Source organism: Triticum aestivum, chromosome 4A (assembly GCF_018294505.1).
Source record: "Triticum aestivum cultivar Chinese Spring chromosome 4A, IWGSC CS RefSeq v2.1, whole genome shotgun sequence".
Lineage (NCBI taxonomy): Eukaryota > Viridiplantae > Streptophyta > Magnoliopsida > Poales > Poaceae > Triticum > Triticum aestivum.
This window is the reverse complement of record NC_057803.1, coordinates 500,161,763-500,183,857: the sequence shown is the minus strand read 5'-3', so window position 1 is coordinate 500,183,857 and position 22,095 is coordinate 500,161,763. Positions and strand designations below refer to the sequence as shown.

The 22,095-nt window shown below is 46.7% G+C and overlaps 3 protein-coding genes across 5 annotated transcripts; all 3 read left to right on the top strand.

Moving 5' to 3' along the window:
- Nucleotides 1-6,901: 6,901 nt before the first annotated feature.
- Nucleotides 6,902-9,446, top strand: LOC123086591 (syntaxin-61). The gene is made up of 7 exons (XM_044508356.1): nucleotides 6,902-7,109; nucleotides 7,651-7,764; nucleotides 7,991-8,104; nucleotides 8,224-8,381; nucleotides 8,643-8,733; nucleotides 8,891-8,956; nucleotides 9,119-9,446. The coding sequence occupies exons 1-7, from the start codon at nucleotides 7,056-7,058 to the stop codon at nucleotides 9,227-9,229; spliced, it is 708 nt and encodes a 235-aa protein (XP_044364291.1). The 5' UTR covers nucleotides 6,902-7,055; the 3' UTR covers nucleotides 9,230-9,446.
- A 3,142-nt stretch (nucleotides 9,447-12,588) lies between these two features.
- LOC543049 (60S ribosomal protein L3) lies at nucleotides 12,589-15,278 on the top strand. The gene is made up of 6 exons (XM_044508355.1): nucleotides 12,589-12,711; nucleotides 12,899-12,998; nucleotides 13,633-13,743; nucleotides 13,929-14,233; nucleotides 14,317-14,726; nucleotides 14,825-15,278. Exons 2-6 carry the CDS (start codon nucleotides 12,914-12,916, stop codon nucleotides 15,081-15,083), a joined length of 1,170 nt encoding a protein of 389 aa, XP_044364290.1. The 5' UTR covers nucleotides 12,589-12,711; nucleotides 12,899-12,913; the 3' UTR covers nucleotides 15,084-15,278.
- A 2,087-nt stretch (nucleotides 15,279-17,365) lies between these two features.
- LOC123086589 (heterogeneous nuclear ribonucleoproteins A1 homolog) lies at nucleotides 17,366-21,795 on the top strand. 3 transcript variants are annotated; one of them, XM_044508352.1, is made up of 11 exons: nucleotides 17,367-17,543; nucleotides 18,134-18,258; nucleotides 19,451-19,531; nucleotides 19,623-19,711; nucleotides 19,788-19,862; nucleotides 20,016-20,074; nucleotides 20,161-20,229; nucleotides 20,796-21,047; nucleotides 21,137-21,217; nucleotides 21,301-21,375; nucleotides 21,456-21,795. In XM_044508352.1, exons 2-11 carry the CDS (start codon nucleotides 18,136-18,138, stop codon nucleotides 21,524-21,526), a joined length of 975 nt encoding a protein of 324 aa, XP_044364287.1. In that variant the 5' UTR covers nucleotides 17,367-17,543; nucleotides 18,134-18,135; the 3' UTR covers nucleotides 21,527-21,795. The 3 variants fall into 3 exon arrangements, with proteins under 3 accessions (XP_044364289.1, XP_044364288.1, XP_044364287.1); XM_044508354.1 differs by lacking the exon at nucleotides 21,137-21,217 and having other exon boundaries at nucleotides 17,366-17,543; XM_044508353.1 differs by lacking the exon at nucleotides 21,301-21,375 and having other exon boundaries at nucleotides 17,366-17,543.
- The last annotated feature ends 300 nt before the right edge of the window (nucleotides 21,796-22,095 follow it).

Genomic DNA, 22,095 nt, shown 5'->3' with positions numbered 1-22,095 from the left:
CAAAGTTATTCTTTCCAATCAGTCCGTTGGGCTATTCCTATAAGTGTCACAAACAGCCCTAGAGTTCGTACTAGAATAACACCTTAAGACACAAATCAACCAAAACCCTAATGTCACCTAGATACTCCAATGTCACCTCAAGTTTCCGTGGGTATGATTGTACGATATGCATCACACAATCTTAGATTCATCTATTCAACCAACACATAGAACCTCAAAGAGTGCCCCAAAGTTTCTACCGGAGAATCACGACGAAAATGTGTGCCAAACCCTATGCATAGGTTCATGGGCGGAACCTGCAAGTTGATCACCAAAACATACATCAAGTGAATCACGTGATATCCCATTGTCACCACAGATATGCATGGCAAGACATACATCAAGTGTTCTCAAATCTTTAAAGACTCAATCCGATAAGATAACTTCAAAGGGGAAACTCAATCCATTACAAGAGAGTAGAGGGGGAGGAGAAACATAAGATCCAACTATAATAGCAAAGCTCGCGATACATCAAGATCGTGCCAAATCAAGAACGCGCGCGCGAGAGAGAGATCAAACACATAGCTACTGGTACATACCCTCAGCCTCGAGGGAGAACTACTCCCTCCTCGTCATGGAGAGCACCGGGATGGTGAAGATGGCCACTGGAGAGGGATTCCCCCCTCTGGCAGGGTGCCGGAACGGGTCTAGATTGATTTTCGGTGGCTATAGAGGCTTCTGGCGGCGGAACTCCGGATCTATTGTGCTCCCAGGTGTTTTTAGGGTATATGGAGATATATGGGCGGAAGAAGTACGTCAAGGGAGCCACGAGGGGCCCACGAGGGAGGAGGGCGCGCCCGGGGGGGGTGCCCCCTACCTTGTGGCCTCCTCGAAGCTTCCCTTACGTGCACTTCAAGTCTTCTGGGCTTCTTTCCTTCCAAAAATGGGTCCCGTGAAGTTTCAGGTCAATTGGACTCCGTTTGGTTTTCCTTTTCTTCGAAACCCTAAAACAAGGTAAAAACAGAAAGTGGCACTGGGCTCTGGGTTAATAGGTTAGTCCCAAAAATGATATAAAAGTGTATAATGAAGCCCATAAACATCCAAAACAGTAGATAATATAGCATGGAGCAATAAAAAATTATAGATATGTTGGAGATGTATCAGCTTCCATGCAAAGATGTCCCGGTTCTCACGGATGAACTCGATGAGCGCGCTTTCCTATTTGGGATCCAAGTTAGCACTGATAATGAATTGTTTGGATAGTCGCCAGGCACAAAATCAATCATCTTGGTATCGTCAGCTGTCTTGAACTTCAGCGCCAGCTCATGCTCCCTGGTCGGCTTTTTCAAAGATGTCATGTCTGCCGGGTCAATATTATCCTTGTAAAACTTCAACTCCTCTGTCGCACAAACAGATTCGGCGTAAGCAGCATCACCTTCTTCACATTCCAAAGCTATCTTCCGACTTCTATGCACTGTGATCGTGCCCTTATAACCCGACATCTTGAGTTGCAGATAAACATAACACGGTCGTGCCATGAATTTTGCATAAGCCGGCCGTCCAAACAGGGCGTGATATGGGATTTTGATATTGACCACTTCAAAGGTTAACTTCTCCGCCCTAGAATCATGCTCATCTCCAAAGGCTACTTCCAGCTCATTCTTACCAACTGGATATGCCGACTTGCCACGCACTACTCCATGGAAAAAGGTGTTAGATGTCTTAAGACTTTTGTAGGTCAACCCCATGCGACAGAACGTCTCATAATAGAGGATGTTGATGCTACTGCCTCCGTCCATGAGTACTTTAGTGAATTTATACCCACCAACCTGAGGGGCCACCACCAAGGCCAGGTGACCCGGATTATCAACCCGGGGAGGGTGATCTTCCCTACTCCACAAAATAGGCTGCTCAGACCACCTCAAGTAATGTGGAACCGCCGGCTCAACAGCGTTCACAGCTCTCTTATGAAGTTTCTGGTCCCTTTTGCATAAACTGGTGGTGAATACATGATACTACACACTGCTCAACTGCTTTGGGTTACTCTGTTACCTGGATTGCTGCTGTTGCTGACTACCTTGGCCAGATTGCTGATTATAGCCGCCTTGATTGCCTTGAGGGCCCTGGCCATGAAAACGCCACCGCCTGAGCCGCCGCCCAGGCCCTGAAAACCGCCACCGCCTGAACCATTGTCAGGTCCATGATTACCATCGAGCATGTTAGAATTCTTGAACGCCTTCATGATCGTACAATCTTTCCATAGATGGGTGGCCGGCTTCTCCCAGGTGTCGTGTCTTGGACATCGTTCATTTAGCAACTGCTCAAGGGTGGGACCTGACCCGCCTGACCGAGGAGGCGGCCTCCCCTTACGTCGTTGATTGTTGCCTTGTGCGTTGGTGTTAGCCACAAACTCTAGACAACCGTCAGCCTTACGTTTATTATTACCTCCTTGATTTGCCAAGTTATGCTGATGACCTTTGCTGTTGCCGCTCTTCTTTTCCTTCCCTTTCTTCTCTTCGTCAGACGCGGGATCCTTGGTACTGTCAGAATCGGCGTCTTTGACCAGAGCCGCCATCAGCTGGCTGATACGTCTCCAACGTATCTATAATTTTTTATTGTTCCATGCTATATTATATCCTGTTTTGGACATTATTGGGCTTTATTATACACTTTTATATTATTTTTAGGACTAACCTATTAACCAGAGGCCCAGCCCAGAATTGCTGCTTTTGCCTATTTCAGAGTTTCGCAGAAAAAGAATATCAAACGGAGTCCAAACGGAATGAAACCTTCGGGAACGTGATTTTCAGAACAAACATGATCCAGAGGACTTGGACCCTACGTCAAGAAAGCAACAAGGAGGGCACGAGGTAGGGGGCGCGCCTACCCCCCCCCCCCCCAAACGCGCCCTCCACCCTCATGGGGCCTACGTTGCTCCACCGACGTACTTCTTCCTCCTATATATACCTACGTACCCCCAAACTATCAGATACGGAGCCAAAACCCTAATTCCACCGCTGTAACTTTTTGTACCCGTGAGATCCCATCTTGGGCCTTTTCCGGAGCTCCGCTAGAGGGGGCATCGATCACGGAGGGCTTCTATATCAACACCATAGCCTCTCCGATGAAGTGTGAGTAGTTTACTTCAGACCTTCGGGTCCATAGTTATTAGCTAGATGGCTTCTTCTCTCTTTTTGGATCTCAATACAAAGTCCCCCCTCTCTTGTGGAGATCTATTCGATATAATCTTCTTTTGAAGTGTGTTTGTTGAGACCAATGAATTGTGGGTTTATGATCAAGTTTATCTATGAACAATATTTGAATCTTCTCTGAATTCTTTTATGTATGATTGGTTGTCTTTGCAAGTCTCTTCGAATTATCAATTTGGTTTGGCCTACTAGATTGATTTTTCTTGCAATGGGAGAAGTGCTTAGTTTTGGGTTCAATCTTGCGGTGTCCTTTCCCAGTGACAGTAGGGGCAGCAAGGCACGTATTGTATTGTTGCCATCGAGGATAACAAGATGGGGTTTATTTCATATTGCATGAGTTTATCCCTCTACATCATGTCATCTTGCTTAAAGCGTTACTCTGTTCATTTTAACTTAATACTCTAGATGCATACTGGATAGCGGTCGATGTGTGGAGTAATAGTAGCAGATGCGGGCAGGAGTCGGTCTACTTGTCTCGGACGTGATGCCTATATACATGATCATACCTAGATATTCTCATAACTATGCTCAATTCTGTCAATTGCTCAACAGTAATTTGTTTACCCACCGTAATACTTATGCTCTCGAGAGAAGCCACTAGTGAAACCTATGACCCCCGGGTCTATTTTCCATCATATTAATCTTCCGTCAACAAGCTATTTCCTTTTTCGTTTATTTTGCTTTCTTTACTTTGCATCTTTATCATAAAAATACCAAAAATATTATCTTATCATATCTATCAGATCTCACTTTTGCAAGTGATCGTGAAGGGATTGACAACCCCTTTATTGCGTTGGTTGCGAGGATTTTATTTGTTTGTGTAGGTGTGAGGGACTCGTGCGTGGCCTCCTACTGGATTGACACATTGGTTCTCAAAAACTGAGGGAAATACTTACGCTACTTTGCTGCATCACTCTTTCCTCTTCAAGGGAAAACCAACGCAGTGCTCAAGAGGTAGCACTGGCCCATGTCATTGCAATCACGCTTGAGCTGCCCCAGCTTCTGTTTTAGAGGTTCAAAATGGCTATTTTTCTTCAACATTAAGACCGCGGAGCCGGCATCCATCTTATCAGATGAATGTATTATCTCCTTTACCCAGTGCACCCAATGGGTCGTGGATTCACCTTCCTCTTGCTTGCAATTAGTCAAGTCCACAATCGACATGGGTTGCTTGCATGTATCTTTGAAGTTCTTAATAAACCGGGCCTTTAACTCTGCCCATGAGCCGATGGAGTTGGGTGGCAACCCCTTCAACCAAGTGCGAGCTGTCCCATCCAACATCATGGTAAAGTACTTGGCCATCTCTGCGTCACTGACCTTCAACAATTCCATGGCCATCTCATAACTTTCGATCCATGCCTCGGGTTGTAAGTCAGTCGTATAATTAGGCACCTTCCGAGGCCCCTTGAAATCCTTTGGTAAACACTCATTACGTAGAGCCGGCACCAAGCAATGGACACCTCCTGTCCTTGTGGCCACACTTGCTTCAACAGAGGTCGTCGGATAAACCGGAAAAGCTTGGTGAGCCGCCTGCTCAGCTGCCTATTGAACCGCCCGCTCAGCCTCTTGGCGAATCCTCTCCTGGTCAGCCAAGTTAAGAGCTCCATCACGCGCCGGGTCATGCTTGCGCGGCTGGTTATAGCGTTGGGCGTTGCTTGACACGGCCGTTGAATTCATATGCCTGCTATAGCTTGGGCTCCGGCTTGGGCGAGGGGTTGAATAAATTCTGTCTCGACTATAAGAGTATGATTCCTGCTATGCCAGAGCCGTCTGAAGAAGTTCTCTAACCCTTCGCGTTTCGATCACCGTCGGAGAGTCGCCTTCCATGGGGAGAGCCGCCAAACGCGCCGATGCAGCGATCAGATTATCTAGAGGGCTAGGGAAGTGACCCGGTGGTATCGGTGTATAACGAGGCAGAGCAGTATTCACACCAGGGGGTTCCATAGCCCGCGGCTGACCCGGCGCCCCAGCCTCGGGTGTTGCAATCCGGTTTGCCTCCAGCGGGTTACTAGGACCGGCTCCGGGTGTGTGGAAGAGGTTCCTAGGATCGTAAGTCAGGGGCAGACGTGATTGAGTCTTCTGGTGCCTCCTTCTCATGACCTTGTTTGATTCATTCAGATTCATTGAGAGCTGAAAAGCCTCTGATTGAAGCTGCTGAGCCCAAGCGTCCAAAGCCGCCCGCTCTGTAGCCATCCTAACGTCCTCCGCCGCCAAGTTTTTCTTGGCTTGAGCTACCTCCCCACGTAACCGTGCCACCTCCGCATCATGCTGAGCCTTATCCGCCGGTTCAACCATGGCAGTTAATAGGGCCGCCATTCTATCCATGAGATCCATCAACACTTGAGCCGGTGGGCGCGCGGGGTCTCCTGACCCGGCCGCTGCCGTCCCGGTGGTTATTGTTGTCGCAGTCGTAGAGTTTTGACCGGTCTGCGTACCAGTCATGAAGATCCCCGCTTTGTTCGGCGGCTCAAAGGGGTCCGGAATACTGCTGCCATCGGAACAGTCCCCAAGCCCGCCATCTTGTAGTTGATACAATGAATCCGTCTCATCTGTGGACGACTCACCGTCAGAATAGATGGCCGTCTCACCGCCATCCACAGATCCTTCAGAGAACTCCCCTCCATGGATGCAACCCACGAAGGCATGCTTCACGGCGGGTCTCGCACACTGAGCCGTCTCGATGAGGTCGGTGCAGATGTCCGGCTTAGGGCCCGGCTCGCCGGTCCGGCCGATGAAGACGTGGATTCCGTCGAAGGGGACCCGGTATTCGTACTCAATTGAGATGGCGTCGGGGCCCCAGCCTGCGTCGTCGATGTAGAGTTTGCCGCGACGACTCTTGGTCATCCAGCCCACAGCGTATCCCTTGAGCCCTTCGAAACTACCCTTCAAGAACTCAAATCCACCGTGCGCTGGCCCCATGATGGACGCCAACTGTCGTGGAATTGTCACGGCAGATGTCCTGCTGAAAGGACTTAGTCGTGGAGCCATCGCAACTACGAAGTTTAAAGGGGTTAATTGGGACAAAGGACACGAGAGGTTTTTATACTGGTTCGGCCCCTTGCGGTGAAGGTAAAGCCTAGTCCAGTTGATGTGGTATTGCTAGGTTTCGATGACCAAGGAGTGAAATACGCCAGCTTGGCTCTCGATCTGTTGTTTCTTGCCCTAAGCCGCCGCCGGATCGTCCTCTTATATACACGGGTTAACGTCCTGCGGCCTACAGAGTCCCGGCCGGCTCATACAACGTGTCCGGCTCGGTGACAACTCTTACATGCCTTATCTTACAAGTCTTATTCATACATGGCGGTTTACGCTTACGGGCCTTAAGTCGCCTCTGGGCTTTGAGCCTACTACAAGCTTTATCATAAACCGTCACCTTGTATACTCTTTAGGCTTTCTTTGAAGTAACCCGCCATTGAGATTGACCCAACCCCTCCTGGGCAGGTCACACCTGGTAGTCATATCCCAACAGAATGGGAGGCCGTCGTCGACATTTCCTCCTCCACTGGCACACAATGCATTCAGTCTCGACGTTTGGTCTTTGTCGGCTGAAGCCACGATGACAATTTTTTCCGTGAAAAGAAAAGAAAAGATTGTCAATAAACGTCAAAACCGATTTAGGTAGCCCATACATACTTTTAGGCCCAGCCTGCGAAGCCTGTAAGCTCACTCGGCCCATTAATGTGGGCCACCAACTTATTGGTCCAGAAATAACTTGTTTGCCCCGGTCGTCTTCTCCCTCGGCGGTGCCACCAAACCGGGCGAGCGAGCGAGCGGAGGAGGGGGGTTCAGATCAGCTCATCGCTCCCTCCCTTTCTTCCCCCGATCCAGCTGCTCCCGATCGAGATCTGCCCGGCGGGCGATGAGAGCATGACCCCCGCGCAGGACCCCTTCTACATCGTCAAGGACGAGATCCAGGATTCCGTGAGTGACCTTCCTCCCCATTTCCCCGCTCCTACACCCACCTGATTTCATATTTAATTTGTTTCTAGTTTCTACATTTCGCTATTCACGAATCTGAGATGTTACGCTCTAGCCATGATCTGCGATTCTTCTGGCTCCTACGAGGTCCGGTAATGTGGGCTACCTGTATTGGGGCTTTGTGTGTTCGGATCCCAGGTGCATGCGTTTATAGCTTGGATCCATTGCAGGACTTAATGAATAATATTGACGGTGTAAATCTGAGATGGGGAACCAAACATTTTGGGTGTGTGCTACCTGCTGCTTAGTTTACGTGCATCTTGTGCATGTTTGGTGTCCTGCAGAGAAGCTTGCCTATGATGTCCGATTGCTGCATATATGCATACATCCAGAGTTGTTTGTCCATTGGGTTTTGAATTTTTGTTGACAATAATGTTTCCGTTCCCTTCATGTAAAATGATTCTCAAGAATTCCTAGAACCAGTCCCTTTCTTTTATTCGATGATGTCTATAACAACTTGTTTCCTTGCCCCATTGTCGTACAGATTGACAAAGTACAAGATACTTTTAATCAATGGAAGCAAGCACCTGAAAATACAGGAGAGTATGTTCATCTTACCAGAGAACTGCTAACCACCTGTGAGAGCGTCCAATGGCAGGTACACTAGCTTACAGCCATATCTATGGCAAGATTCTAATCCTCTGTCCGGGATGCACTGAATCCCATGTTAGGAATATTCTTATTGTATTTGTCGTATTTTGGGCAATGATATCGTATCGATAAGGTTAAGAGGTGGTCGTTATACAAATCATGTGCTCTTCCTTTTGTCGTATTTACCGTGTTCCATTTCTGAGCTGTTTTCTGCTTTTAATGTTGCAATTAAGGTGGATGAGTTAGAGAAGGCAATTTCTGTCGCTGAGAGAGATCCAGCTTACTATGGACTTAACGAGGTTGAAATTGGGAAACGGAGGAACTGGACTAGCACCGCCCGCAACCAGGTATGTTATTACATAATATTTGCTAATGTTACTGCTAACATGAATGATTAAGCTACAACCCGAAGTTCAGTAGCAAATTTAGTATGATATAGTATGTAACAAACTTGAAATTGTTCTAGGTGGTAGCCATACGGAGGAATGTTGAAGCTGGAAAGCACAAGACTGCCTTTGGACGTTCAGTCAATCCTTCCGAACTAGGCAGATCCAAGCAGCACATTGCTCAGGATAACGATGACTTCATTGCTTCAGAATCTGATCAACAGATGCTCCTGATGAAGTAACTTCTATACAAACTTAGCTTGTCTCGTAAGATTTATGTTTGCCCGTATATCTATTGAGAACGAAGAAATTAAGATTTAAAGATAAGAACCTAAGACTTAAAGATGAATTGAATTTCTTCCTCACAGAATCATGATGTTGTAAGTAGAAGCTCTGCATTTTATGTAATGCTACCTTCCAGAGGATAATTCTAGTTTTTTTGTACTTATATGAGCTGCTCTTAAACTACCATTGATAAATGGTTGTACTTCTGCAATAGGCGTCAGGATGATGAGTTGGATGCGCTTAGTGCTAGTGTCCAGCGAATTGGAGGTGTAGGTCTCACAATACACGAAGAGCTTGTTGGACAGGTATTCACTAACATTAAGAAATATGGGATGATTTAGATTTCCTTTGTTGGTTGCTTTCTTTTCCTATATTCATGAAGAGCCCGGTTAACTATATTGTGCCATAAGATGTCATGTCTTTCTCGCTTCGGTACTTATCTCCTTTTTTTACATTCATCAGGAAAAACTTCTAGGTGAACTAAGCCTCGACATGGAAACTACCTCCAACCGGCTCGATTTTGTGCAGGTATGCCTTATATCTTTTAGTGTAGCCCAGGACACGTTGTTTGGAACTCCGTGCATGTTTTTGCAACATATTACTGCAGCAAGCACAAATAATATATATCACCTAGTTTCTTTCTTCTGGATTCCAACGGACTGAAACTTCTCCACCGTTTTTGATTCGCAGAAAAGAGTGGCTATGGTTCTGAAGAAGGCCAGCTTGAAAGGGCAGATCATGATGATAGCTTTCTTGGTGGTTCTTTTCATCATCCTTTTCGTTTTGGTATTCTTGACTTGAGAGATGGAGTTTAAGTTGCATGAGTGTTTGCCATCAGGTGTAGAGTGCATAGCACATAAGTATAATTGATTCATGTAATTGTGTCTGGCCGTTATAGTTTTGTTCTTTGGGGATCTGCCTCTGCCAAGTAATATCAAAGTCATTTTTCGTGTAATATGGCGAATTTCAGTTGCATCTATAACAATCTCTACTCCTAATGGAGCAGTTGGTAGCCTCATACGGTTTATTTTCGTCCCACCTTCCATGGTTTTTTGGTACCTCCTCTCACCTTCGCTGGTTTTTTTGTCCCCTCTCTCCACCTTATTGGTTTATTTTCGCGTCACTCTCTAACACAACGAAAAAATCTGAGCAGATCAGAACTTTCCATAGTGGCGCAAGTTATTTAGTAATGTAGAATCAATCACGAACAATCTTTAAAAATAAAATCTAAATTAATTAACCTTACCTTAAATCACTCAATCACATTTATTAGAAAGCAAATATTTGATTTTTAGAAAAATTGTTCAATCACATTAACCTTATCTTAACTCACAGATGATGATCAATCTCCAAACAAAGAAAACAATACATAGAGGGAGCAGTAAATAAACTTCCTTTTTTATGACATGTATATGATCTTTTCTTTCCTTTCCGTTGTCGAGTGTTCTTGATTCTTGAGACCGATACTTGGGCTGCGTCACTGGGTCGCGACGGTGCCGGAGGACGAGGACGGCGAGGCCAGGTGCCGCGGTACCGCGTTGGTCTGGCCGGTGAAGGGGGCGAAGAAGGGCGGCTTCCCACCTTTCATGGTTTTTTTGGTACCTTCTCCCACCTTCGTTGGTTTTTTTCGTAGATTTTTTTGTCCCCTCCCTCCATCTCATTGGTTTATTTTCACGTCACCCTCTCACACAACGAAAGAAATCTGAACAGATCAGAACTTTCCATACTGGCGCAAGTTATTTAGTAATGTAGAATCAATCACGAACAATCTCTAAAAATAAAATCTAAATTAATTAACCTTACCTTAAATCACTCAATCACGTTAATTAGAAAGCAAATATTTGATTTTTAGAAAAATCGCTCAATCACATTAATCTTAACTCACGGATGGTAATCAATCTTCAAACAAAGGAAACAATACATAGAGGGGGCAGTAAATAAACTCCCTTTCTTATGACATGTATATGATCTTCCTTCCCTCTCCATTGTCGAGCGTTCTTGATTCTCGAGACCGATGCTTGGGCTGCGTGACTGGGTCGCGACGGTGCCGGAGGACGAGGACGGCGAGGCCGGGTGCCGCGGCACCGTGTTGGCCGCGGCCGGTGAAGGGGCGAAGAAGGGCGACTTTCTTGGCCGTGGCCCTCGGAGTTGGTGCGGTGGAAGCGGCACTTGAAGGACCCGGCGTGAGTGGCCGGCGTGCAGACGCACTTGGAAGCAGGCCCGTGGCCCGCGCTGGACGGCGCCGATGCCGACCCGGTCCACCTCCTTCGCGTATTCTTGGAGCTGTGGCTGGCCGATTTACATGAAATTAATTCCCTCAGTTGTGGTGGCAAATATAATACATATAATCCATATTGTTATGCACTAGTGTGTGTGTGAAATAGATGGATTATGGTCCTGTATCCAATAAGCTGGATATGTGTGTGTGTTAGAGAAAGAGAGAGGGAGAGGGGGAGAGAGTGAGGAAGAGTGTGTGTGTGAGGATTTGATGGTAAAAAAGGTCGCCAATGTAACTTGATATGTATGAGAATATTAATATTGAACTCTTTAAGTTAATTGGCCCCGTTGCAATGCACGGGTATTTTATGTGTTGTTCTCTACTATATTCAATACAGAAACTCGCCGAAACAGAACAGATAGATAAAGGAATGGAGGTACCGCCCATCCGACACTTCATGTTCAATCCCGATACAATTGAAAATCCGACGGATGTGCTGCACTATATGCTATGCATGGATGGCTGGAGTATAGCGTCATATGAAAATCACACACATACAAAGGCTTTTTCGTGTTGGGTTTGTGCTAATCTTTCCCACATCTGTTAATTCCTTCCTCTTCCTCCCCTTGCCGTGTCACCATATTTGGCATATCTTCTCTCGTGGACCTCGTTAACCCCTCATCCATCGTTATTGATTGTGCCATCCCCACCTTTGTCGTCGTCAACTTCACCTCCTTGATATTCACCTCTCCTTTGTCATCCTCCTTCACGCCTTCTCCTTCCCTGGTTGACCTACTTTCGTCCCATCTGCTATCCGTAGCAATTGGGGAGCATGTTCTAATGCCCTCGAACATGATTTTTTGAAGAGAAAAATGAAATCACCACGGATGCCCATAGGAGACACACAATTTAAGAGTAGCTGTAGAGCCGTAACCAAGAATGAAAACTCTCATTTGAGAATAGAATACATTGCTTTTTCATCTTGTGTTAGTACTGCATATAACTTACAGACGTGAAGAAGTTCTCAACATAAAGAAAGGGAAGATGATTTTGGAAGCTATTACTCTGTTAGTGCTTTACAACTGCAAAATATTGAAAGGTACAATGGAGATGTTCGGTGACTAAAGCAGCCAAATGTGATGCTTAACCATAACATGGGATTCTATGTTGCACTTCATTTTTTTAAGGTAGACTTGATCTCCCATAAGAATCGTGTTATACCCATATCGAATGCCCTCTAAATGTATTTGACTCTGGCTAACAGGTTGACATCGTAACCAACTTGCGACCATTGATCTCCTATGCTAGGGATAAAGGTTACGAGATCAATCATACTACTGGTGACGGTCATCGAAGCATCATTGTGATACGCCTCACATGTTTGACAAACCCCTCAAAAACTCCTCGGTAGCCTTCTTAACGCTTCATCTACATGGAATTTCAAGAAGGACACTTATGGAGCGCTCTAGTGTGGGGTGGGGTGGGGGGGGATTGAGAATTTAAAACTACAAGGTGTACTGACGTAGTCTTCTTCTTGCACACCTCTTGCAACTTACGCGGATAAAGAAGAACAAAACAACAAAATATCGATGAACTTTGAAATATACATTCATAGACCCCCTCCCTTCTTTTCACCAAGAAGGCATTTTATGGGAAGTGACTCTTCAAAGCCCCCATATTCAGAGGTTTTTTCATAATAAAAGAAAAACTTCAATGATATATCTGATATTTTTAAAGGCAAATTCAGACTATCTGACGCGGCTTGGGTCGACATACGCCATCCACCCTCCCAGCTTGAGCCAGGCCTTAAAAAATTTTTTGGGAGAGAAAGCAGAGTAACCTTTTTTTTTCTAGGGAACGCACATTGGGCCGGAACCCACACGTAGAGCAGAGAAACGGGCCAGGCCTCATTAGCCCTAGCAAGATCCGCAAGGGGCATTTCCGTCCGACCGAACAAAACCCTCACCCCGGGGTCCCTCTTTATATAAGCTCTCCTAGGGTTTACGTGCCCTCCTCCTCCACACACACCACCCTCCCCCATCCGCCGCCGCCTCCACCTCTACAGGTAAACTGCGCCGCCTCCTCCCTTTCCCTCGTCTCTGCTCCCTTCTCACCGTCGACGGCGGCGGGCATTTCGTTGCCGCCAGGCTCTGCCGCCGCCGTTTCCAAGTCGTGAACTCGTGGTCGTTTCGTTGCGCTCTTGCGCTCTTGCGCTGCCTGGATCTGATGGGTTCCTGATTTGTTATCCACAGGGGAAGGAAGGGAAGATGTCGCACCGTAAGTTCGAGCACCCGAGGCACGGATCCCTCGGTTTCCTCCCCAGGAAGCGGTGCTCGCGCCACCGCGGAAAGGGTATGCCTGCTTGCTCTAGTTACTCTCCACCTGCAGATGATAGCCGTGATATGCTCTGTTTGTATGTTTAGTCGATCAAGTGAGGCGAGCCGGCTTGTGAGTATATACTGTTTGGGTGCGTCGCTTTTTGTTGAAACCTGCTTGGGTTAGTGACCTTTTCGTGTGCAGTAGTAGACTCGTAACTAGGAATCCACGCCATAATTTGGCTTCCTTAGATTGCCTCCTGACCTAGTCCTCAGTTGGAGTTTTCAATTAGTTCCTGTGCAACCTGTAATCCTTGATTTGCACGTCTCAATGGTTGTTTTGTTGTTACTGTGATGCTGTTTTTCATGTCTATGTAAGGAACACTTGATAACATTTATAATAGATTACACTTGCATGTGTGCACCAGTTTTCAGTCAATTTTTGCTAGTCTTGAGAGATGCCAAACACTTGATGCACTTTCAGCAAATGTATACTTTAGTAAATTGCTTACTTTCAAATTCGTAGTGTTTTTAGCTTTTCCTGTGATTACATCAGTGGCATGTGGAACACTGCCTGTTTGATATTTTAATGCTGCTTCCAGTCATTGCGAAAATTTGACATTCCATTGATCTTGGTATGTCAATCTAATATTTGCCTGTCTTAATTGCAGTGAAGGCCTTCCCCAGAGATGACCAATCCAAGAAATGCCACCTCACTGCCTTCCTTGGCTACAAATCTGGGATGACTCACATTGTGCGTGAGGTCGAGAAGCCTGGTTCCAGTATGTTTACTAACTCTCTGTCTATGTTCATATTCTTGTTTTACTCAATTGATTCCTTCCCACCATTATTGCTGTTGCAATGCCCTCTATCGTTACAGAAGTTGAATCATGAATCTGTTGACTCTATTTGAATTTGTAAATGGCTGTTGCATATGTGTGATAACACTCCATTTGATATTCCACAGAGCTGCACAAGAAGGAGACATGTGAGGCTGTCACCATTGTTGAGACACCCCCGATTGTTATTGTTGGACTTGTTGCCTATGTGAAGACTCCTCGTGGCCTTCGTACTCTCAACTCAGTCTGGGCACAGCATCTCAGCGAAGATGTCAGGAGGAGGTTCTACAAGAACTGGTGCAAGAGCAAGAAGAAGGCCTTCACCAAGTATGCTCTGAAGTATGACAGTGATGCTGGCAAAAAAGAAATCCATATGCAGCTTGAGAAGATGAAGAAGTATGCTACTGTTGTCCGTGTTATCGCCCATACCCAGGTCAGAAATTGTCTTGGTACTTTCTATCTTTTGCCCTTGTTGTTCACAGTAATGTTACTCATGTTGCTTTTCATGTGATTCAGATCAGGAAGATGAAGGGATTGAAGCAGAAGAAGGCTCACCTCATGGAGATCCAGATCAATGGTGGCACCATCGCCGATAAGGTTGACTATGGTTACAGCTTCTTTGAGAAGGAAGTCCCTATTGATGCTGTGTTTCAAAAGGATGAGATGATTGACATCATTGGAGTTACCAAGGGTAAGGGTTACGAAGGTGTTGTGACACGTTGGGGTGTCACCCGTCTTCCCCGCAAGACCCACAGAGGTCTTCGCAAGGTTGCCTGTATTGGTGCCTGGCATCCTGCTAGGGTGTCCTACACTGTTGCTCGTGCTGGTCAGAATGGTTACCACCACCGAACTGAGATGAACAAGAAGGTCTACAAGATTGGCAAGGTTGGACAGGAAACTCATGATGCCTCTACCGAGTTCGACAGGTGTGTTTTTGTTTTGTTAGTGTTAGTTTGTCATCTATGTACTTTCTGGTCTGAATTGTATCTGGTGATGATCCATTTGCACTGGTTTGATCTTACAGGACTGAGAAGGACATCACTCCCATGGGTGGCTTCCCTCACTATGGTGTGGTGAAGGCTGACTACCTGATGATCAAGGGATGCTGTGTCGGCCCCAAGAAGCGGGTGGTGACCCTCCGCCAGTCCCTGCTGAAGCAGACCTCTCGTCTGGCCCTGGAGGAGATCAAGCTCAAGTTCGTCGACACCTCTTCCAAGTTTGGGCACGGTCGCTTCCAGACCACGGACGAGAAGCAGAGGTTCTACGGCAAGCTCAAGGCTTGAGCTGCTGCCCCGCATCATCAGTTGTATCATTTTGTCAAAACGAACATGTGATACTTGGTTACTTCCCCTGCCTAAGTTTTGTACTAGGTGATGTTTTCAGAATCTGGCTCATCTATGAATTCTTCGTGTCATGTGCTACTGTTATTGTGATTTAGCTGTTGAAACCTATTTAGAGTCGTACCTGGTTGCAAATTATCTGAAATGAGTCTGCTTGCCTAAAAGGTTGTTATCTTGTTTTCTGCGAGCTTTGAAGGAATGTGTACAAGCCATTTTCATTGTTACCGTACCGACTGTTAAAATTAGGTCAGCTTGTTCGAGTGACCACATGAAGGAAAACGATTCACATCGGTCGATTGTAGCGCCGGTCGCTTGCTCGTCCTCATCTCTTGGTCGCACGCTCGTCGCCATCCTCACTCAGCTCCTCTGCTTGGATGCTTGTTTCTTGGCGAGCTCCCTACTGGCCACCTCCAACCCATCCTCTCTTGGCTTGTCTCGTTTCTTGGCGAGCTCCTCCCCTGTCCCCCTTTGCTAACTCACGCTTGCTTCGCCATCCTCTCTGGCTCGTCTCGTTTCTTGGCGAGCCCTGCCCCTATTTTTGAACTCACGTTTGTCACCATTCTCTCTCGGCTCCTCACCGTTGATCTCTGCCACGAGTGCCTCCATGCCTGCTGAAGTGTGCATACTCACCGTTGATCTCCGCCATGAGTGCCTCCATGCCGGCCGGGGTGTGCACTTGCACCATGCTAAGCTACGGTCCACCATTGCTAGAACCAGCAAGTGGCGGAGCTTGTCACCAAAAGATGGGCAGGCCAAAGAGAAGAAAGCAGCCTACAGACTAGCCAGTGGAACCAGCGATGGCGAAAGTTGCAACCGGCGCCTGCATAAGCTATGATAGTGCCTGGTGAGGAGGAAGGGAAAACTGCAATCAACTCTCGTGGTAGCTACAATGTGCATCCTCACTGCTGATCTCCGCCACGAGTGCCTCCATGCCCGCCGGGGTGTGCAGCTGCACCATCCTAAGCTACTGTCCACCACTGCTGAAACCAGCGATGAAGAAAGCTGCAACCGGCGCCTGCATAAGCTACGATAGTGCCCAGTGAGGAGGAAGGGAAAGCTGCAATTAACTCCCGTGGAAGCTACAATGGGCATCTCACCGTTGATCTCCGCCGCGAGTGCCTCCATGCCCGCCGGGGTGTGCAGCCGCACCATGCTAAGCTACTGTCCACCACCGTTGAAACCAACGATGGCGAAAGCTGCAACCGGCGCTTGCATAAGCTACGTCAGTGCCCAGTGAGGAGGAAGGGAAAGTTGCAATCGGCTCCCATGGAAGCTACAATCATTTTGCTTCGATTTTTTTGCTAGAACCGACGAGATGGCAGGCTGCGATGAGGGAGTCGAAGTTACGACTAGCGTCCGTGGATGCCACGATGTTGATGTCGAGATGCTGCAATGGGTCACCGCGATGCTACGATGGGAATCACTAGGAGCTGCAACTAGACGGTGACACCCGATTGTTGAACCAGAGAGCATCGTTGTTGTAACCAGCGATGGTGAACATGGGTGTTGCGATAGGGGGATGGGGGGCGAGCTAGAACCACAAACAACCAGAGATGCGTTGGTGCTCCGACGACAACGATGGCCGAGCAACATCAATACCACCCGCAGGAAAGGGGCAACAAAGTTGCAATCGAGCTGTGGCCAGGCACGACGTGGTGCTACCGACCAACGCGCAACCGTCCATCCTCCAACTCGCACAGGGGTAGAGGGTTGACCACACGCGTCTCTCGTTTTGCAAGAGGGTCGCGGCTAAGAGGAACACATCAAGCGGTTTGGATGTGGCTGGTCCGGAGCTCGCGTGAGTTGACCAGCACGGAGCATCGCCCTATGAAGTACTTCATCCATTTTCATAATGTAGTGCGTACAGATTTTTTGCAAAGTCAAATATTGCAAACTTTGATCAAGTTGTAAAGAAAACTATTTTTCCTATAATATCAAATATATATAGAATACGAAGCTGCAACTCATTATGAATCTAAAGGTATATATTTGGCATTCTAGATGTAAATATTATTTTCCAGAAACAAACTTGATCAATTTGTGAAGTTTGACTTAAAAAAAATCTAGTGCACCGCTTGAGGGAGTATCGTTATCACAGGTGTCGCACGTGTCAGCAGGCAGGCCCTGTAGTGACGCGGAGCCCCTCCCGCAGTCCCACTTGTCGGCTGGCCTCAACTGACAGTGGCACGCAGTCCCTCCTTATCCTCGAACCGGTCCATCGAGGCCACACGCCCACGCAATCGCCCGAACGAACGTCCGGAGCGCCTCCACGTCACCCGTAGGGACGACCGTAATGCGTCCATGAACCCCAACACGCCACGGTAGGTTCCCCCTCCACCCCCGTCGACCTCGAGGACCCCTCCTCACTCTCTCCGCAGGCAGAGCGGAGCAGCGAGCCCGAAGGTGCGATCGATTCCTTCCCCCTCTCCTCGTCCCCCGTCGATTCTTCATTCGATTCGTGCGGCGGCGGCGGCGGCGGCGGCCAGGAGCCGATTCGACCCCTCGCCTCCGCCGGGGAGCGCGCGTAGGCGGCAGAGGCGACGTTGCCGGCGGGCCCCCTGTTCGCGCCATTCCGCGACGCGGAGCGGAATCGGTGTCACCGCCGTCACTCCGGCAGCTTCCTGGGGTCTGCGCCGCGGGCTGCTTTCCTGGATCAGGAATTCAGGGTATCGCGGGGCCATCTGCTCCTTCGTGTTCCCTTCTCTTCCTTTCGAAGAAACTCGCACCCTGCCGTCATGGCGTGTCTTCCTAGGCTTCTCATTCCGTTTCGCGTGGGTTTAGCTTCTCATCTCGTGCACCGTTTGCTGCAACCGACTGCTGGGGTTAGGGTTCTTGGGGGGTGTATGAGTCGCGGCCGGCGGTTATCCGATTTATCATGTCGCCTCTTACGTTTTTATCCTTGCGTCTCATCTCCTTTCATGTCTACTACCTTATTTCCGTGCACTTTATTCATGCTGCTGCTCTTGCCATGCTAAAACCTATCTTATTCATAGCCATGGATAGATACCAAAGGGTGGAGAAGCCTCGGAATGAGACACCGATTCGCGAGAATGAGATCAGAATCACTGCGCTCGGGAGGATGAGGAACTATATCGGCTATGGAATGTCGTTGCTTGAGGTGACTCCCCTTGCTATGCTTTGTCATTTCGTTTTGTCCTTATCTGGTGTTCAATAAGCAACAATTTCTTTGTATGCTATTTTTAACAATCTGGTAAATGCCTCGATAGTGGAGATATGTTCAGGAATACTGCTCAACATCCTATGCCTGCGCTCACATGTATTTAATTTATCATTAAGTGTTTCTATTTGCCACCGAGTATGATGTTAGATTTTTTATTTATAATTCTACTAGGTATGTGTCTCTGTGGTGCCACGGGGGAACACAGTAAGAGAATCACATGGGACAAATCTTGATGCAAAGCAAATAGACAAAATAACATTACATTTTGGTTACAAAGTATAGATTTCCAGCTATTTCTTAAACTGATAAAATAGATATGTGCCCATGATTAATCTGCTTTATTGGGTTACCAAATACTATATGAGTTCGATTGATATTTATTTACCTCTGGGCCGTGAATTTTATTGTTATTTATTGGATTACCAAAGATGACTGATCAGGACCAGGTTTTACCAGAAAAAACAATTTATTTATGGACCGTGGATTTATTGCTAATTTCATATACATAGATTTGGGTTACCAAAGATTGGTTTGATGAAATCAGAAGAGGTGAAAAACCAAAAAAATCGGTGGAGGGTGGGAGGTTGGACGAAGGATGGACAAAACTGAGTGAGAGATGGAACATTAGGTTCTTTTTAAGTAAAAAATAAATAAACCGTAAGCACGTTTTACAAACATTATTTATGCGTGAAATCGACTTTGAGGTTTATTGGGTAAGATTGGTTAATACTTGTAAGATGAATGCTTCTTTAAGATCTAACATACTTACTTGTTCTGTATTTCGATGCTCCTGACATTATCGGGAACGATTTGTGAAGCCTTTCAATTTGTCTTTGTTTCACTTACTTACCATTCGATCTTGATGCCTGAAGTATCTGCAGGTTATCAGCTTATAATAAAATGATATGAACTCGTGTGCAGTTCACATGAATGTCGAAAAGCTACCTTCATATTTGCATATACCGCTTCAGTCATTATTTTATGAAAACCTGTTGGTGGTCAGTGGTCAACAGAATTTTTCAGAATCCCTAAATGGTGTTAATCTTGACTTCATTTTGGTTGAATTCATAACTGAACCACTTTTTTTTTCTTCCTCCTACTGTATATTTATTTGTATGCATTTTTTCAGGAAAATGGGCATGATGAGATCACTATCAAAGCCATGGGACGAGCCATAAATAAGACGGTCATGGTTGCTGAATTGATCAAGGTTAATAGTAACTTCTTCTGCCTTAAAATATCTGTTATTAATGTGGTTATTTGTTATTTGTTTTGCTAATTTGACACATAATGTTCCTCAGAGAAGGGTTGCTGGTCTCCATCAGAATACGTCTATTGAATCTGTTGGCATCACCTACACATGGGAGCCTCTGGAAGAAGGCCTTGTCCCGTATGGATGTACATATATTCTTTTCTTCAGAAAAAGAAGAAAGATTTATTGCCACACTAATGCACTTTTACCACAGGCTAGAGACAACTCGTCATGTATCAATGATTACCCTAACATTGTCCAAGGAACCATTGGATACGTCATCTCCAGGGTAAGGCAAACCCTGTCCTTTCACTCATTTTTGTACAACCAGATATTGAATCAGTTCAGATTCAGCCGCTTTGAGTTCCCTTAGCTGTCTATTGTTGTTCAATATTGGAAACTGGCCGTAATTTGTCTGCGTATTGTGGGTATATACCCTTAGGTACCAGCCACCCATACCAGCTGAAGAGGTGAAACCTGCTTTTGATTATGAACATGAAGGTGTTGCTCTGAGTTGATCCGCTCCACCGATTTTTATTTTTCACATGTATCACCATTTGATCACAACGTCCTTCATGGTAATTTAGGATCCTTTCCCTCTGCTCGTGGGAGAGGTCGTGGTGGACCTGGTGGCGGCCGAAGGGGCAGGGGCAGAGGTATCTTCTTTTCTCATGTCTTTCTGAGCACACAACTTTCAGACAGTAACTCATATGGCCCTCAGATACGACCGTATCTTTATAACATTAACATTCCATGTTGCCAAGTTACAGTATCTTATTACGTACTCCCTCCGTCCGGAAAAGCTTGTCCCTCAAATGGATGTATCTAGCACAAAATTTGGTGCTAGATACATCCATTCGAAGGACAAGCTTGGGACAAGCTTTTACGGACGGAGGGAGTAATACATAATACAGTTTACTCCTTTACACATGCATAGTGGATTTTAAATGTCACCACATCTAATTTATGACACGCTCAACCTTTCATACTATTTCTTGCCTTTTTGTTTCTACATTGAATAGTTTAAATCTTGAGGGTGAATTCATTGGGCACCATCTAGTTTTCTTGCATTCTAAGTTCGCAGTGCTTCAATCGGCTCCATTTTCTGGACTTGTTTTTCAGTCTACATTTATAAGTTTGTCCAGAGTACATGCGTTAGTTTCTTGCAACAAATCATATGGACAAGAAACTATGTTAATTCTGTGATGATAAACAAGTACAGCTATTAGCAATGGACCCCCTCCTTATGACTGGGGTGAAGAATGGGAGGAGGATGGAGACTATTACTACAATGGTAGAGGCAGAGGGAGAGGCCGGCTAAGAGGAAGGGGAAGAGCCCGTGGCTACCACGGAGGTGGTCGACGTGGTGGCTATGGCTATGATTACGGTTATGGTGGCAGGGGTGGCTACTATGAAGAGCGGGGTGGATACTTTGATGGCGAAGCAGATGAGTATCAACCCCCTCCAGGCCGTGGTAAGCTCAGTCTGATGTATCATTGTTTCTGTTTTTCATTTTTTGCATGCCCCTATCTCACATGGCTTATGTTCCTCATGGTTTCTCAGGGCGTGGCAGGGGAAGAAGAATGGAGCAGAGTGAGTACTACAATGGCGAACCAGATGAGTATCGCCCTCCTCCAGGCCGTGGTAAGCTCGGTCTCACATACCATCTTCCTGTGGCTTTTGCATGCCCTTTCCTCTCATGGCTCCTATTCTCCATGGCTTCGCAGGGCGTGGCAGGGGAAGATGGATGGAGCAGAATGAATACTTCGACGAACCTTATGAATACCCTCCTCCAGGCCGTGGTAAGCTCGGTGTGACCTATAATGTCGCCGTGCTTCTTGCAAGCCCCTACCTCTCATCACTAACATTCGTCGCTTTGCAGGTCGTGGCATGGGAAGAAGGGGAGGGCCATGGCGCGCCCGAGGCCGCGGGCGTGGCCCGATGCTAGATTGAACTGGGACATGCCAAGTGCAGCAAACCATGAAGCTAGCACTGCTGTGCTTAATTACCTGATGGTTTTTGCTTACCCTGTTGCTCCATGTGGGGCTCTCTGACGTGAATCTTTATGCGGTCTGATGCTGTACGACTTGCCGCCGGGCAAATTTTGTGTGGCTTACCTGTGGTTTGTTTAGCTAGGCCAGCCAGCAAAGTACCTCAACACCTAGTAGAACGTGTGAAATATGTTTCGGCCTCCCGTTTAGTTATCTCGGGTTTTACCTCTCTGTGGATGTGAATGCCAAGCAGGCTTGTTTGCTTCGAAGTCTGCCGTATCTCTTTCGCTTGTTGGAGCTAGACAGAGAGATTAGAGAAGGGAGATTAAGGTGAGAGTTTGGTAATGCGGGGGATCACACAATAATCTCATCTCGTGAACCTGTTTTACTGTTTGGTTAGCCGTTCTCCGTGTGAAATATGTCCTGATCTCTTACAAAGTTTAGGATCAAGAAGCAGTAAGTTCAACAGATTGCAGCCGTCGCAAACTAAGCACAAAATAGACGCATGTTCGCCTTGAATCTGAGGCGGAA